Below are 14,841 nucleotides of genomic sequence, written 5' to 3' on the forward strand. Positions count from 1 at the left end.
CCAGCCAGCTACCAAAAATCCTTTGAACATCCACATGTGGCTGAGGCATCCAGGATCCCTGGAGTGTGGTGGGCCAACCCAGGGCCCACCCAAACAGTCCTGGAAGCTGCTTGCTCCCATACTGCAAAATTGCTACCATGCCTCTAGCCCAATTCCATTGCCTCAGGTCTCACCCGAAATCAGCCTGCTGAAAATTGAGGTGTGTGGGACTTTGTGACTGAAATCTTCAGGTTTTCTCAGAGTTGGTGTGGGCTACTATGCCCACCTCCTGTACTTCCAGAAGCCTAAGCAGTCAAGGCTGAACCCCAAAGCAGCTGCCAAATTAAAAATTTGACTCCAACAATACTACCCAGTTAAAAATTCTGGACTTCTTGGGTGGCTGCACAGCATCTTCAAACTCCCCAACACTGATAATGCAGTAGTAGCACTCCAGAGTGGATGGAATGTAACATAGAAGGCAACCAATCTCCACTAACCAATCAGTAACACAGAATGCTTAGCCTGTAACAACATTTTAGTAATCCCTCATACAAGAACTTAATGTCTCCGTGGTGAGGTACAACAATTAGGTACAACAATTTTTACTAATCTTCTTCTAAAAAATATATTTTCATTATTCTGATAGCAATTTACTAAAAACAAGCAATATAAAAGAAATTATTGTGGGGCTGTTATGGGGGCAAGCTTGAGGAGTGGTTAGGTTAATTGGAGACATAGTGGAAGAAAGGTGATAATGGTGGTGGAATTGGTATTGGAATGTTGAACACCTATAACAAATCATTATGATCAACCTTGCAAACCACATTGTTTATATAAAGTGTAAGGGGAAAATTTACATAAGTAGGCCTTACCTATTTTATGTAAACTCCAAAATACATTAACATAATTTCTTTAAAATTTTTAATTAAAGACAGGTAACGCATGGTGATTAGAATGATATCCAAATATAAAATAAAATTTAATGCAATATAAAATTCCTCTGTCCCTCTCAGAGAGCCTGGCAAGCTACCTGTGGAGTATCTTATATGCCAAAAACATTAACAACAATTCTCACAATGGAGACATTACTGGTGCCCGTTCGAGCAAATTGATGAACAACAGGATGACAGTGCTACAGTGCTACAGTGCAATATAAAATAAAATAAATAAAATAGTAGCAAGAGACATGGATGGGCATTATATGATGATTGGGGATGAATACAGCAAGAGGATTTAGCACTAAGTAACATATATGCACCTAATAAAGAGACATCAAAGTATGTCTGCTTCTATCAAGTCTAAAGACATTGACAGCAACACATGTAAGAATGCTTTAATATCATTGGAACTCTCATCACTGGAACAGATGAATCAGGCAGAAAATCAATAAAGAAACAATAGTCTTAAATGAGGGTTTGTAGACTGGGTTTAATAGGCATTTACAGATCTGTCCACTCCCTGTAGGCTGAATACAGAGGTTTAGTGTATATGGAATGTTCTCCACAACAGATCACATGCTGAGAGACACAAGTGTCAACCGTCATGAAGACCGAAAGCATATAAAGTAGCCTTTTCAAAAATGTGGGGAAAAGTCAAACATTTGGGGTTAAATAATTTAAATCTAACAAAAAATGTCAAACTTTCCGGGGAAAAATTATGTAAAGTATATTGAAAAATATTAAAAAAAAACAACCATAGTAGGAAGACTCAATATTATAAAATATTTTCCCCACCCTCTACCCCATGCCTATATGTCCTGGCCAATTTCAGCAAAAAATTAAATAGTGTTTTATTTTGAAATGCATATAAATAGACAAGATACACTTTGAGAAGACTAATTTCAAATATACTCAATTAGATGCGTAAGGATTGGCATAATAAATAGGCTCACAGAACAATAGAACAGAAAGTCTGGAACTAGAAGGCATACAAATACAGAAACATGATAAAGGAAAAAGATGACACTGCAGATAAGCAATAAATTATATAGATAAAATTATGCCAGGGAAGTAGTTGCTCATACAAAAATAAATGAAAACAGATTCCTCTACTATATACGCACATAGAAAACATTCACAGATAAAGACCAGAAGTGAGAAATAAACTGTAAAACTTAAAGAAAATATTTTTATGACTTTAGGATGGTGAATAATTTCGAACACAAACATAAATGGAAGGACTGATAGATTCTACTCCATTGAAATGACTACTAATAATCAAATATATTTAAAGGTGAAAACGTAAGTCATCAGTAGAATAAACTGAAAATTTAAAAAAAAACCTGTCAAATAAGAATAATAATCCCATGGGCTTATGGAAAAAGAAAACACATCAGATGTAAAGTTGTGTTAATAATGTGTTTGAGGGGTCTCTTAAACATTGCTTAAGGGGATAGTTCGTGCTAGGATCAGGACTGTGGTACTGCTGTGACCTGGCAATGCTCAGAGGAGGGGGATATGAAATTCTAGGGAGGGATTAACTTAGGTCCTTGCTCATGAAAGCTAGTGCCCTTGAATGATCCCTGAACCATCCCCCTGGTTCCTAGTAATATGCTATTTTGAAATCCACAACGAAATTAGAAATAAGGGTAATGCAAGTTCAAAACACAATAAAATTGACAAGCACAATTAAATTCTGGTGGGAATTTGTGAAGACATGAAACAATAAAAACATGTGCTTTGCCAAAGACCATTTAAATTGGTATCTACTAGCGCTTTGGAAAAGCATTTTGTCTTAGTATAGTTTAAAGTATATTTTTTGGACCCAGAAAATTTACTTATTAGAAATTAATCAATAGTTAAGAGTATACACACAAATGCATTTGTTTCAAAATTATGTCTAATAGTAAAAATTAAATCTGAAAAGAATTTAATAATAGTAGAATTAATAGTAGCACTGTCATCTCATTGTTCATCGAGTGGGCACCAGTAATGTTTCCATTGTGAGACTTCTTGTTACTGTTTTTGGCATATTGAATACACCACGAGTAGCTTGCCAGGCTCTGCTGTGCGGGTGGGATACTCTCAGTAGCTTGTCGGGCTCTTCGGGAGGGATGGAGGAATCGAACCCTGGTCGGCCTCGTGCAAGGCAAACATCCTACCCGCTGTGCTATCACTCCAGTCCAGAATTAATAGTCAAATTCATTAATAGTAGAATAGATGATTTGTTTCATCAAGATGAGATGTGCAGAAGAGATATTAAGCTGGATGAAGTATATGTGGATTTTGCTCAGCTATACTTTAAATTGTACATATATTATATATTTTTGAAGCTATAATGCACTTAATTCAAAATTTATAACTATAATGCATATATCATATGCAGTTTAGACTAAAAATAAATGTATATAAGAAAGTAAGATTTATCTAGCATCCTATTACATAGATAGTTTTTGCACATGTGCCTTGTTGCATATATCTCCAGGCCTCAATCTACATTAAATGTGCATATTTGAATTTAATAAATATCAACATCTTCCCATTACCAAACCTACTGAAAATATATATAAAGCAAAAATACCAAAAGCACATATTTTACAAAGCTATCTCATAAAAATCAGATTTTGTCAAACAGGACAAGTTTCTACCACATGAAATTTTAATTCCAGAAAATGGTAGTGGGGAGTGTGCAAGGATGATTGTTTACCACAAGAAAAGATATACAAATGAAAGTCTTCTATGTTCTTCCAAATGTGCTTTTTCTTATTCAATTTTGGACCACATATAGCAGTACTCGAGAGCTGTTCTCGGTTCAGTGCTTAGGGGATAAGTTCGGCAGTGCTTGTGGGGCCCATGGTGTTGGCGATCAAACCCAGGCCTCCTGCATGTTAAGCATACATTCTGAGATGTCTTGGAGTTATGTCTCTGGCCCCCCAAAATATTTTGCATATGACATGTTACCTTTCAACTGGTAACACATAAATGAAAGTACTCTGAAGCAAAATAAAGAAAATTTATACATTAGGGAGTGACAGCTATTTTATCACTTCCATATAAAAACAGCAGACAATATCACTCCATATGACCTATCTTCCTTTATTTTTCTTCATAGTATTCAGAACAATATTCTCTATCTCTCTGGGACTGGAGAGATAATACAACTGGTAGGGTACTTGCCTTGCATGTGGCTGACCTGGATTCAATTGCTGGCACCCCATGTGATTCTCTAGGGATTTTATTCTTATTACTACTGCATCTCAGCACTTCATTCTATACCTGGCACATAGTAAATTCTCAATAATCTATAAGAAAAGTAACTGAGAGAAGTGTAATTATTTTCTACATTGGAAACAGGTGTGTATGTATTCATATATGTGTTGGGAAAAATTATATTAATTACAAATCACATTTTATTCTAAAATTTACCATTAATTTTAGTTAAAATTGTTTATATTTTTAAAAAAACTTGTACCTCATTAATTTCAGCTTCTGCTTTTAATTCAGACTTTAGAAAATAAGTATCTTGTGAATTTGAAATGCTACTAGGATTCTCCTGGTCATTTGTCATCTTTCCAACATAAGCAAAGACATCTTTGTATATTCTAGATGAAGAAATGAAAAGAAAAAATAGGTTAAGAAAAAATAGTTTTAAAGTATACGAAAACACCTGAGTAAGGAGAGTCAGAATACAAACTAATAGAATGAGCTCAAAATTGACTTGTTAGTAACTAAAAAATATGCATGTGTGTATGCATGTGTGTAATCACATAACTTAAAAGTCTATAATAGAAACACAAGATATACTGTAAATAAACTCAAATCAATGCTGAAGGAAGTTGTCAAATAATAAAACAAAATAAGAGACAAAGAATAGAAAGGAATTGCAAAATCAGTTAGAAAGCAATTTAAAAATGTCAATAAATATATACCAATAGATCAATTAAATGTAAATAGACTAAGAGCCCTTCAAACAACATGGAGTAGGTATTTGTATTTGGAGGCAGTTATATGTTGTGTTAATATACGTAGTCATATACACAACATTCTATCCAGAAGCTATAAAATACACAGTTTTCTCATGGGCACATGAAACATTCTCAAGGTTAGATCTATTTGTTGGGCCACTAACAACTGATCAAAAAGTACTAAAACACTTAAGAAGATTCAAATTATATCAAATTATATTATTAAAATTATATCTTTTCTGACCACAGTGCTATCAAACTAGAAATCAAATACTAGGACTATGAAAAGTCACAAATCTGTGGATATTAGCAATATTATACCACATCTCTACTGGGACAATATAAATTTCAAAGGAGAAATTTAAAAAATACTTAAAAGCAAATAAGACTTAAATATGACACACCAAAATAATTGGTTTGCTGCAAAAACTGTACTCAAAGAGAAGTATATGGCAATATATACTTATCTCAAGAAACAAGATAAATTTCAAATAATCTAAATTAACATCTAAAGCAACTCAAATAAAACAAAGTCAGCAGAAAAAAGAAAATGAAGATTAGAAATAAAAAATTTAAATAGACAAAGTAAACTACAAATCTTAATGAAACTAAGAGCTGTTACTTTGAAAGGATCAACAAAAACAGAGAAATATTTATCTAAAATAACTAAGAAAAAAGGGAAACAACTTAAGATAGTCAAAAATAAAAGAAGTTACAATGAATACCACATTTCTGATTTAATTTTTGAAACTTTATCTTTTTCCTTAGTTGTCTCCATACTGGCAATATATGATTGCATACTATAATTCATAATATTTAGTGATTATAATATATTATATATTACTACACACTATGACTATTGATTCATTATATAAGTCAAAAAAAGATATGGCTATTTTATAAGTCAAAAGTTATGATTACTTGAAAAGATGTTCATTCTTTTTTTCCACTGACAACAGCACACTTGAAGAACAATGAAAGAATTCCAAAAGCATTGTGATTGCTTTATGCATTAATTGATGAATTAGTTGCAGAAATAAGTAGTCAATCAGCTTCAGAAACTTCAAAACTCTTTCTAATAAACGTTTGTATTTTGCCAACATGAAATGTGCTGTATTCTGTTCAGGAACTTCTGGCACAAAGTATTTTTCAATATTTTCCCTTTTTGCCACCTACATTTCAACAAACATTTTATAGTTAAGTTATTTCCTATGTTAATGTAGAATGATTTCTTATTTGACTTGTTTTTATTGGTCAGAAAAATATCAGAATTAGACATCACCAACACTCATCAAAATTTTATTTCATACTTCCACTATACTTAAATGTAAAACAAAAAAGAAAACAATTTATGTGTTCTAAAGCCTGTGAAATTTGGGGTCTTCTGAGCAGGAACATTAATTAGAATTCAGATAGGAAAAACAAAACTCTAAAATCATATTTAAATTTAAAGTAAGATTTCATAAGCTGCTTATGTGATTATTGGAGAATTTTTTAAAATTATACATATATACATATATATAGGTGACACCAGTACTATTTAATATTTCTGAATTAATTTCTAAATTTGAAGCCACTTTTTTTTAATTTATTTATTTTTAATTAGAGAATCACCGTGAGGGTACAGTTACAGATTTATACACTTTTGTGCTTATACTTCCCTCATACAAAGTTTGGGAACCCATCCCTTCACCAGTGCCCATTCTCCACCACCCGTAAACCCAGTGTCCCTCCCACCCTCCCCAATCCCATCTCCCCCCCACCCCACCCTGCCACTGTGGCAAGGCATTCCCTTCTGTTTTCTCTCTCTAATTAGCTGTTGTGGTTTGCAATAAAGGTGTTGAGTGGCCGCTGTGCTCAGTCTCTAGCCCTCATTCAGCCCGCAACTCCCTTCCCCCACATGGCCTTCGACTACAATGTAGTTGGTGATTGCTTCTCTGAGTTGACCTTTCCCCGGAACGTGAGGCCAGCCTCGAAGCCATGGAGTCAACCTCCTGGTACTTATTTCTACAGTTCTTGGGTGTTAGTCTCCCACTCTGTTATTCTATATACCATAGATGAGTGCAATCTTTCTATGTCTGTCTCTCTCTTTCTGACTCATTTCACTCAGCATGAAACTTTTCATGCCCATCCACTTGACTACAAAATTCTTGACCTCCTTTTTTCTAACAGCTGCATAGTATTCCATTGTATAGATGTACCAAAGTTTCCTCAACCAGTCATCCGTTCTGGGGCATTCGGGTTTTTTCCAGATTCTGGCTATTGTAAACAGTGCTGCGATGAACATACATGTGCAGATGTTGTTTCGATTGTACTTTTTTGCCTCTCTGGGATATATTCCCAGCAGTGGTATTGCTGGGTCAAATGGGAATTCAATATCTAATTTTTTGAGAGTCGTCCAAATTGTTTTCCAGAAGGGCTGAACCAGTCGGCATTCCCACCAGCAGTGAAGAAGGGTCCCTTTCTCCCCACATCCTCTCCAACAGCGGTTGCTTTTGTTCTTTTGGATGTGTGCTAGTCTCTGTGGTGTGAGGTGGTATCTCAAAGTTGTTTTGATCTGCATCTCTCTGATGATTAGTGATGCAGAGCACTTTTTCATGTGCCTTTTGGCCATTCGTATTTCTTCCTTGGTAAAGTTTCTGTTCATTTCTTCGCCCCATTTTTTGATGGGGTTGGATGTTTTCTTCTTGTAGAGTTCAACCAGTGCTTTATATACCATTGATATCAACCCCTTATCTGATGGGTATTGTGTAAATATCCTTTCCCATTCTGTGGATAGTCTTTGTATTCTGATCACTGTATCTCTTGCGGTGCAGAAGCTTTTTAGTTTAATGTAGTCCCATTTGTTGATCTCTGTTTTTACTAGATTGCTTAGTTCCGTGTCATGTTTGAAGATACCTTTATCTTCAATATCGTGGAGGGTTTCGCCGACCTTGTCTTCAATGTACCTTATGGTTTGTGGTCTAATGTTGAGGTCTTTAATCCATTTTAATCTGACTTTTGTGCATGGTGTCAGGTCAAGGTCTAAACCCATTTTTTTGCATGTGGTTGTCCAGTTGTGCCAGCACCATTTGTTAAAGAGGCTTTCCTTGCTCCACTTCACATCTCTTGCTCCCTTATCAAAGATTAGATGGTCATACATTTGGGGTTGTGTGTAGGGATATTCCACCCTGTTCCATTGGTCTACGGCTCTGCCTTTGTTCCAGTACCATGCTGTTTTAATTGTTACTGCTTTGTAGTAAAGTTTGAGGTTGGGGATGGTGATGCCTCCCATCATCTTTTTCCCAAGAATTGTTTTAGCTATCCTTGGACGTTTGTTATTCCATATGAATTTTAGGATTGCTTGATCCATTTCTTTGAAGAATGTCATGGGTATACTTATAGGGATCGCATTGAATCTGTATAATGCTTTAGGGAGTATTGCCATTTTGACAACATTGATTCTCCCTATCCACGAGCAGGGTATATGTTTCCATTTCCTCATGTCCTCTTTGATTTCATGGAGTAGCGTTATGTAGTTTTCTTTGTAAAGGTCTTTTACTTCCTTGGTTAAGCTGATTCCGAGGTACCTGATTTTCTGGGGCACGATTGTGAATGGGATTGCTTTTTTCATGTCCCTTTCCTCTGCCTCATTGTTTGCATATATGAAGGCCATGGATTTTTGGGTATTGATTTTGTAGCCTGCAACTTTACTGTATAAGTCTATTGTTTCTAAGAGTTTCTTAGTAGAGGTTTTAGGTTGAAGCCACTTTTAATTGTCTCTTTTAAACACAAGTAGTTTCTTTTCCTTTTGTTTTCTTTTTGATGTGGGAGGCTTCCTAAAGCAGTACTAGGGGTTCCAGAGACCATTCTTGACAATCTTCAGCCTGATGACATAGGGGTTAGGCACATCTTGAATTTGACTCCAGGTATATTTCTTGGATGGTGTCGCTTGACTTCTATCTAATCACTTCTCTAACTTTGATATTTTTCTAGACTCAAGTCATTGCCCAACATTGCCCTGGAAAAGTTTCAACCTAGCAGTACGTTAGACTCACTTGAAAGGCTTTTGCCAGTGCTCTTGGGCTCTCCCATTCGAAATTTTAAGTTTAGGAGGCTGAGAGATAGTACAATGGATAAGGCACTGGTCTTGACTGCAGCTAACTCGGATTCAATCCCCAGCTTTTCCATACGGTGCATAGGCCCAGAAGTAAGCCCTACGTACAGCCAGGTGTGCAACCCCCCAAACCAAATACAAACAAACAAAAAAGAAATTCTAAATGTAATCAGTCTAAGATAGTCCTGAATATCAGGATTACCTCCCACCCTCAGGTGATTCTTGTTGATTCTAGTGTGCAATCTGTTTGAGATCTCTGTCCTAGTGCTTGGCCAGGAAATTTGGACATTTCAGTGAAGTTTTAGGGTCTGAGTATCTATAGTCCCCACTTCCACTCCAGGAACCCCTGAGAAAATCAATAGTTATTATGTATTAGATATCCTTGCATAAACAGAAATTCTGGTGCTCTCTTTGGAGAGTTCTTATGAAACTTTAGCAAAAGAGTGAAAACAAGAACCTTAAAGGGTGTGTATCATTTCGATGGTAGTAGAGGTGTAGAAACTTCATACATCAAAAACATAAACATGTACATTGGTGTAACAGTGTTACTTCAAAAATGTTTACATTAATTAAAATAAGATTTTAAAACCCTGAGAATAACAGCAAGTGATAAAGGAGGCACATTTTATTTGCCTGCATCACTCCCTCCCACTAGCTGACATCACTCAGCATCAAGAGGAAACTCTCCAGGGTCTGAAAGAAAGTATAGCTGATAAGGCATTTGTTTTGCATGAAGCTGACCTGGGGTGTTGATCCCTGGAATCCCATATGGGCCCTTGAGTCATGCCAGGAATGCTCCCTGAGCACCATCAGGTGTGGCTAAGAAAAAAAAGAAAAAGAGGAACTCCCAAACTTGTAAAAGAATAGAATGAGCCACAAGTTTCCCTAGCCTTTTGGGGTACCACACCAAGTGGCACTTCAGTGGGGCGCCTCGAGCAGCAAAGCTAAGATATATGACTAGAACAAGGAAGAAAACAGACAGCCAATAACAATCATGAAGCAAGAACAATTTTCAGTTCATAGTGGCCTGTTGTACAGACAAATCCAACAGGCTTTGGCACTGAAGAGTCAATAGTCAGTTGAACAGATTTCTCAGTTTTTGTATTTGCGCTCACTAGTGCCAACTACATAAGCCTCTTTTCACCACTGCCACCTGTCTCTGCCAGAGCCCAACAAACACACTAGAAGCTAGTCCAGATTTCTATGGATGTATGAGTGCCAGACACAGCCTGTACCCCCACTGATGACCATTTCTGCCATGCACATGCTCAGGGCTAGGCCCCTTACCTGTGCATTTGCATGCTGTAGACCTGATACTCATTACCAAGTCATTGATGTGCGTAGGTTGAGATCAGGCCCCATCTTTGGTCACTGGCCTGCACTACTGTTATTAAGTACAACTAATTCCACAACTAGGACTAGAGCAATAGCACAGCAGGTAGGGTGTTTGCCTTGCACATGGCTGACCCGGGTTTGATTCCTCCATCCCTCTTGGAGAGCCCAGGCAAGCTACTGAGAGTACCCTGCCCGCTCAGCAGAGCCTGGTAAGCTACCCATGGCATATTTGATGTCAAAAACAGTAACAACAAGGCTAACAATGAAGATGTTACTGGTGCCCGATTGAGCAAATCAATGAACAACGGGATGACAGTGATACAGTGATACTCCCATAACTGAGCACCTACATCACCCAAGCTTGACCTCCATCACCAGCCTCCAACTGCCAAGAAAACATAGTGAAATACAATAGCCATCGTAAAATATGCCAATCACCAGTTTCCAGTAATCATTAATACACTCACAGTTGACCTGGAGTTGACCTGCCCTCTCATAATTGCAAATACCTCCACTGGCCCCAGCATTAAACAATCATTTTAGATGGTCCCAGTAGCTGAATGTGTTCATAGCACCATTCCAGTTACCACTACTCTCTGCTCTTGTCTCTAGCTAGACAAGAGGCACCATCAAGAACCCAAACAACTCTTGCAGCCGTGCTGGGCCTCCATGGTGCTTTCCAAGGACCACACAATTGATGATGCTGTGCATTTCAAAAGCCTGAGCGTGTTCCTATTGCTTAATGTGTCCTCAAGATCCCACATCTGGCACCCCACATCACTAAGACCTAGGATTACAAGATGCTAACATGTCTGACCAAAAGTAAAGGTAGTCTCTTGCTGAGATCATGCCATAATGAAGGCAGGATGAGAAGGTCTTCCTTCTTCAAATACACCTTCCTCTATATGAGACTATAGCAATAATGAAAATTAGTGAAATGTGACTGTAAGAATGAATGTAGTGCATTTCTTTTAGTCATCCTAATGAAATGAATATCCAGGAATTATCCAAAAAGGAATTCAGAATATTTGTTCTAAAGTTGCTCAGAGAGCTCCAAGAGAACACAAATAGACAAAGGAATAGGATTAGAAAATAATTCAAGCAAAGTGAGATGTTATAGCAGAGATAAAAACTACAAAATGGGAATAGAAACTAGTGATCTAACGAATATAAATGAATGAATGAAAACTTCAGTAGAGAGCTTCAAAAAGAGACGTCAGGGCTGAAGAGACAGTAAAACAAATAAGGCACTTGCCTTCAATGCAGACACCCTGGTTCATTCCCTGGTACCGCATATGGTTCTCCAAGGCCCATCAAGAGTGGTTCTGAGTGCAAAACTAGTAATAAGCCTTGGGCACAACAAAGTGTTGTTTCACCCGTCTTAAAAGAAACAGACAAAAAACAAAGATATCACCAACCAAAGGAAGAGAAAAACAAACACCAAAAAGCAATTGAGATGAAATACAGATAAATTGAAATTATCCAAGTAGAGGAGAAAAAAGGCTAAAAAGAACATAGGCTATGAAATACCATCCAAAGCATGACTGTAGTCTCAGAAGACATGGATAAAAGGATGGGAAACTTATTTAAAGAAAATGGCAACAACGAAAAGAAAATGGCTTGTAAAACATAAAATAAATCTAAATGTTTACTGGCAAAAAAATGGATAAAGAAGTGGGGACATACATATTCAATGGAATATGATTCTACTTGGATGAAATCATGTTTTTTCAAACAAAATGAATCAGACTTACTATGCTAGTGAAATCAGTAAGAAAGTGAAAGACAATTATAGATGACTAAATACTTTTGTCTCTCATTTCTAACACTTTTATTCAGGGATACAATTTGGAAGGAGTGCTTCAGTCAATACATAGAAGCAAATTAATAGGATACACTTATAAAATTACCTTTAAAATGATGTCATTTACTGCTGAAATTGATTTATATCTAATATCTTCAAGTTGCTTTGATGCTTGGGTAACTTGCTGTAATTGTTCTTCACAAAATTCTTCCAGAGAATATGTTCGAGTGTTATCCAGCTAACAAAATGAGAGCAAATGTTGAGTATTTATGTTGAAATTTATTTTTACAGAAAAAAATGTCTTAATTATCTTTTTGCCACAAATAATAGAACATTTTATACTTTTCTTTTTATGTGCTATGCTTTAAACTACACACTTATACACTCTTCAAATTCAAACACTTAGTTAAATTTAATTGTCAAGATAAAAAGGCACACTACATTTTATTTTTATAGGATCACTATGAATTATAAAGTTATTATTTTTAAATTAAATTTTAAAAAAATTTTGCTTTGGGGTCAGAGGTTCCTCCTAACTCTGCACTCAGGAACCACTCCTGGCAGGGGACCATATGGGATGCTGGGATCAAATCTGAGTTGAGTGTAAGACAAGCGCCTTACCTGCTGTGCTATTGCTCCAGCCCCAGTTATTAATAATTAAGTTTCAGGTGCACACTTTTCCAACACCAAAACCTGCACCAGTGTCCATTTCTTTCCATCAGTGTTCTCAGTTTCCTTTTCAAGCCCAAGTTTGCTTCTGAGGAGGCATTTTTCCTCTCTACCATTGTCCTAATTCTTCTTTCCCTAATTTATCCCAGCAACCCCAACCCTACCACAACAGCTAGTTTCCTACTGAAGACAAGTTCTACTGTTTTCACTTCTATTGTCTTTTATATTTGATATTCCCCTATGAAGTTTCTTTATATCCCACAGATGAGAGAGATCATTCTGTATCTCCCTCTGACTTCATTAAGCATGCTTCATTAAGCATGGTATTCTCTAGCTCCATCCATGTATCAGCAAATTTTATGACTATCTTTCCTTTTCTCTTAAATTTTGATTAGAGGGACATGGTTTACAAAGTTACTGACAGGTGCATTTTAGATTATTATTGAATACAATAATAAATACTGAGAGTTTATTGCCTGCACAGGAGAGCCTGGCAAGCTCCCACTGGCATATTCATATCCCAAATACAGTAACAGATATATACATACCTCTCGGAGACTCAGCAAGCCACGGAGAGTATCCCACCCACACGGCAGAGCCTGGTAAGCTACCTGTGGCATATTCAATATGCCAAAAACAGTAAGTTACAATAGGTCTCATTCCCCTGACCCTAAGAGAGCCTCCAATCGTTGGGAAAGACGAGTAAGGAGAGGCTGTTAAAATCTCAGGGTTGAGAAGAGTAGAGACGTCACTGGTGCCTGCTCGAGTAAATCGACGAACAATAAGATGACAGTGATACAGTGATTGAATACAATAATTCAACACCAATCCTTCCACCAATTATTACAAAGTTTCAGTGGTTACTGCTTAGACATCTTGTTTGAGGCTCTGTTGAATTTTGTTTTGAGTATATGGCGATAGCCTTCACTTGAATTACTGGCTTTAGTGAAGTCCCGATGCCTGTTAATCCATTACTTCTTGTTCTCTTCTTCCTCCTTTGATTTTTCTTTTTCTTCTGTCTCCTCTGAACACTGGGGTCAAGAAAAATCTAAGCATCCTCCTTTTATTACAATATGTTTCCTCATATAGTAGTCTATAATCCACAGATAAGTGAGATCATCCTATGTTCATCTTTCTTCTGCTGGGTTACTTCACTCAACAGGATATCTTCCAGTTCCAACCATGTTGCAGCATATTATATGTAGGGCGTTTGCCTTGCACACAGCTGACCCGGGTTCGGTCCCTCTGTCCATTTCAGAGATCCTGGCAAGTTACTGAGAGTATCTCGCCCACATGGCAGAGCCTGGCAAGCTACCTGTGGCGTATTCGACATGCCAAAAACAGTAACAACAAGTCTCACAATGGAGATGCTACGGAATGATGAGCAACAGAATGGTAGTGACAGTGACAGCCAATTTCCTTACACATCAAAGTCCTATAAAAATTTTCCTTCTGGGAAAGGTTTCCTATTCCTATTTAACTTAAATCTTAGCTCTCAGATTTAAGTCTAACCCTTTATTATCACTTTAATTCTCATTCTAAACGACTATCAATTTTACCTTATGGTCTCTCTGTAACACTGTAGGCAAAGGTAAAAGCTGCTAGAATTCTGTTCAATTATATACTGCAGCACTGCACTGTAGCACTGTCATCCTGTTGTTCATCAACTTACTTGAGCAGGCACCAGTAACATCTCCATTGTGAGACTTATTGTTACTGTTGTTGGCATATAGAATACAACAGAGAGCTTGCCAGGCTCTGCTGTGCTGAGGGGACACTCTCGGTAGTTTGTTGGGTTCTCCAAGAGGGACGGAGGAATTGAACCCAGGTTGGCTGCGTGCAAGGCAAACACCCTACCCACTGTGCTCCAGCCCTGATATACTAAACACTCTAAATTACATTTCCATATTCTTAAACTTTTAGAAAGAACTATGTTATAAAGTTTTATTGTTTATGGGTTAGAGTAATAGTATAGCAGGTAGAACATGGGCCATGCACTCATCTGACCCTGGATCCATCCGCAGCAACCACATATAGTCAGAGTGATCCCTGAGC

At 37.1% G+C, this 14,841-nt stretch overlaps 1 protein-coding gene across 1 annotated transcript in view; it reads right to left on the reverse strand.

Annotated features, from left to right (window-relative positions):
• The window catches only part of DNAH14 (dynein axonemal heavy chain 14), a 311,036-nt gene that overhangs the window by 279,409 nt on the left and 16,786 nt on the right, over window positions 1–14,841 (reverse strand). The window contains 3 exon segments of the mRNA XM_055117878.1: window positions 4,390–4,519; window positions 5,804–6,054; window positions 12,224–12,355. Coding sequence (XP_054973853.1) covers window positions 4,390–4,519; window positions 5,804–6,054; window positions 12,224–12,355 — 513 coding nt within the window.

The sequence above is a fragment of the Sorex araneus genome, chromosome 9, assembly GCF_027595985.1.
Source record: "Sorex araneus isolate mSorAra2 chromosome 9, mSorAra2.pri, whole genome shotgun sequence".
Classification (NCBI taxonomy): Eukaryota; Metazoa; Chordata; class Mammalia; order Eulipotyphla; family Soricidae; genus Sorex; species Sorex araneus.